The 2,891-nt window shown below is 36.4% G+C and overlaps 1 protein-coding gene across 1 annotated transcript in view; it reads right to left on the bottom strand.

The window, feature by feature from the left end:
• Positions 1-2,891, bottom strand: part of PPME1 (protein phosphatase methylesterase 1) — a 96,724-nt gene that overhangs the window by 20,970 nt on the left and 72,863 nt on the right. Inside the window, exons 8-9 of the mRNA XM_012645572.1 lie at positions 1,639-1,838; positions 684-728 (exon numbers count right to left, since the gene is read on the bottom strand). Coding sequence (XP_012501026.1) covers positions 684-728; positions 1,639-1,838 — 245 coding nt within the window. The remainder of the gene's footprint in view (positions 1-683; positions 729-1,638; positions 1,839-2,891) is intronic.

Genomic DNA, 2,891 nt, shown 5'->3' with positions numbered 1-2,891 from the left:
AAAAAAAAAAAAATTGGCCCTGCTGCTTCCACTGTCATCTGGCCAACATAACCTGCATCTGTGCACAGTGTTCAACATGTCACTTTCCTACTCATTGTACCTCATGATCCCTTTGAGGCTGCCATCAGTTTTCCCATCTTACAGATTAAGAAGACTAAAGCTGAGGCAGGCCAAGTACCTTATCCAGATAAAAAATTTACTAGAAAAGCAATATTTAAAATCCATTTCTCCCAACTTCAGAGACCTTGTTTTTAACACCTCGCCATGCTGTCTTCTATACATATTTTGTACCTTTTTGTATCTGGATTTTCTTGGACCTTTCTCTTTCCTAAAAATTCTAACAATGATAAAAAATACTGATTAGTATTCAGAATATCTGCTTTTATAATATCATATCCCTATATAGTACTTTATAATATTCAAACACACTGCCTCATTTTAATCCTTATAATTTTGAGATATAGGCAGTATTATAATCCTCATTTTTAGATGGAAAAAAAAAATCAAAGGGAATATTTGCCTCCATAATCATATAGTAGGTCAGGAATAGAGGAGGATGTCAACTTAGGTCTGATTCTAAAGCCCCTGCTTTCTCCATTGTACCTCACCATCTCAGAATATCAATTTCTATATGACCTTGACCTCAATAAAGGGTCCAGGGGAATAACTTTCTGATAACTTACCTTGCATCTGGCCAATGGTCAGATCTTTATCCAACCTATCAACACCTAGAACAAAGCAAGAGAATCCATAAATAGCTTACTGGAAAAGGCCCTGTAAAATGGGTTTTGCTGTTCAAGTACAAAGTGAGAATTGTTACGAAGTTGTAAACGTGATGACATTCTCAATTCATATTAATGCACTCCTAACTCCCAGAGGGTATATTCTTACCAAATGAAGTTTTCAGGTTGAGATTCCCCTATAATAACTTTGCTCATTTAAATTGGTTTTTGAAAACAGAGTTTTACTGTTTTGATTCTCATAATACTCAGAATTATCCTCACACCACTGTATCTATCTAGCTCTACCAGAAGGACTTGAGCTTGACCAGGTACAAAGGCCAGGCCAGGCCAGAATTAGGCCATACCAGGTAGATGCTTACACATAGTTAGGTTCCGAGATTGGGTGTGGAGAGAAGAAAGGGCACAGATGAGTGAATATACTCTTCTTTGGAAGTCACTACTTATTTTGGTGAGGAATTTTAATGAGGTCATATCCAGATGACAATATGACCATACTACTATGGACTGAATTGTGTCCCCCCAAAATTCATGCTGAAGCCCTAATTCCCAATATGACTGCATTTGGAGCTAGGACCTACAAGGGGGTAATTAAAGTCAAATGAGGTCATAAGGGTGGGGCTTTGATATGATAGGATGAGTGTCCCTAAAAGAAGAGACACCAGAGAGCTTGCTCTCACTCTTTCTTGGCTATATGAGGGCACAGAGTGAAGGCAATTATCTACAAGCCAGGAAGACGGCCCTCATCAGAACCCAACCATGCTGGCACCCTGATCTCTCAGACTTCCAGCCTCTCCGGAACTGTGAGAAAATAAACTTCTGTTGTTTAAGTCACCCCAGCCTATGGTATTTTTTTATGGCAGCCCAAGCTAACTAATACACACAAATATACACTTACCAGCCAAGAGCAGCAATTTAGGAATAGGACAACTAAGAAAGAGATTGGATAAGCCTCGAAACCAGCCATCCCAGTATTTTTCTGTTTTTGCCAGTTCAATTCTCCAGGTATATGGATGGTCTTTCTTGGTCTGGAGGAATAAGAGCAAGTTCTGAGTCTCCGAGGGCAACCCCTGGAGGAACAGGATAAAAACTAGGTCCCTGGGAAAAGGAAAGGGAAGGAAACTAGCACTTATTAAGGACCTACTGTGTCCCAGACATTTTAATATACATTTAATCCTTATAACAGTCTTATATAGGTTATTTTTATAATTTCTATTTTTAGATAATTAGAAGTTTACTTTTTACTATTAGTTTCAGTGAACTCAAAAAATTTCCAGATCACAAAGGCAGTAAATAGTAGAGCCAAGATTAAGCTTTTCTTATACCCAGTTGGCAAAAAGGACATTCTATCAAAAGAATAATTACAAAGAACACACTGCAATATGAAAAAAAAGCTTACAATATAATATTTAGTGAAAGAATCAAAGTATAACATGTCATCTAAGTCAGGATTATTACTGAAAAAATGTGGCATACTTATAAGAAAGAACTATAAGGGAAAACTGAAGATAGGAAGATTAGTTGGAGAACGTTTTTTCTTATATTTTGATTTATTATAATGATATAATGATCCTGAAATAGTAATCTTTAAAAGGAAATATTAGACAAATATGACAAAACATCAATATCTATAAAAATCTTGATAATTGGAAAGGGGGCACAGATTTTCATCAAATATTAGCTGAACAAATAAATGATTCTCTGTACTTTTCTACATCATTGAAATATTTGAAATATTATATTAATAACTGAAATAAATCATTGGGATACTGTATCAACCATAATATGAGGATCTAGAAGTGAACATGAGACAGTGACAAATTATGTTAAAGATCACTGGATGGTTAAGATGTCCATACTACCCAAAGTGATTTACAAAGTCAACACAATCCCTATCAAAACTCCAATGGCATTTTTTGAAAAAACAGAAAAAATTATCTTAAAATTTATATGGAATCTCATGGGACCCTGAATAGCAATAACAATTTTGAAAAAGAATAAAACTGGAGAACTCACACCCTGATTTCAAAACATATTACAAAGCTGTAGTAATCAAAACAGTTTGGGGCCGGGCGCGGTGGCTCACGCCTGTAATCCTAGCACTCTGGGAGGCCGAGGTGGGCGGATTGTTTGAGCTCAGGAGTTTGAGGT

This window comes from Propithecus coquereli, unplaced genomic scaffold (genome assembly GCF_000956105.1).
Source record: "Propithecus coquereli isolate 6110/MARCELLA unplaced genomic scaffold, Pcoq_1.0 Scaffold235, whole genome shotgun sequence".
Taxonomy (NCBI): Eukaryota; Metazoa; Chordata; class Mammalia; order Primates; family Indriidae; genus Propithecus; species Propithecus coquereli.
The sequence above is the reverse complement of the archived record's forward strand: the minus strand, read 5'-3'. Positions and strand labels throughout refer to the sequence as shown.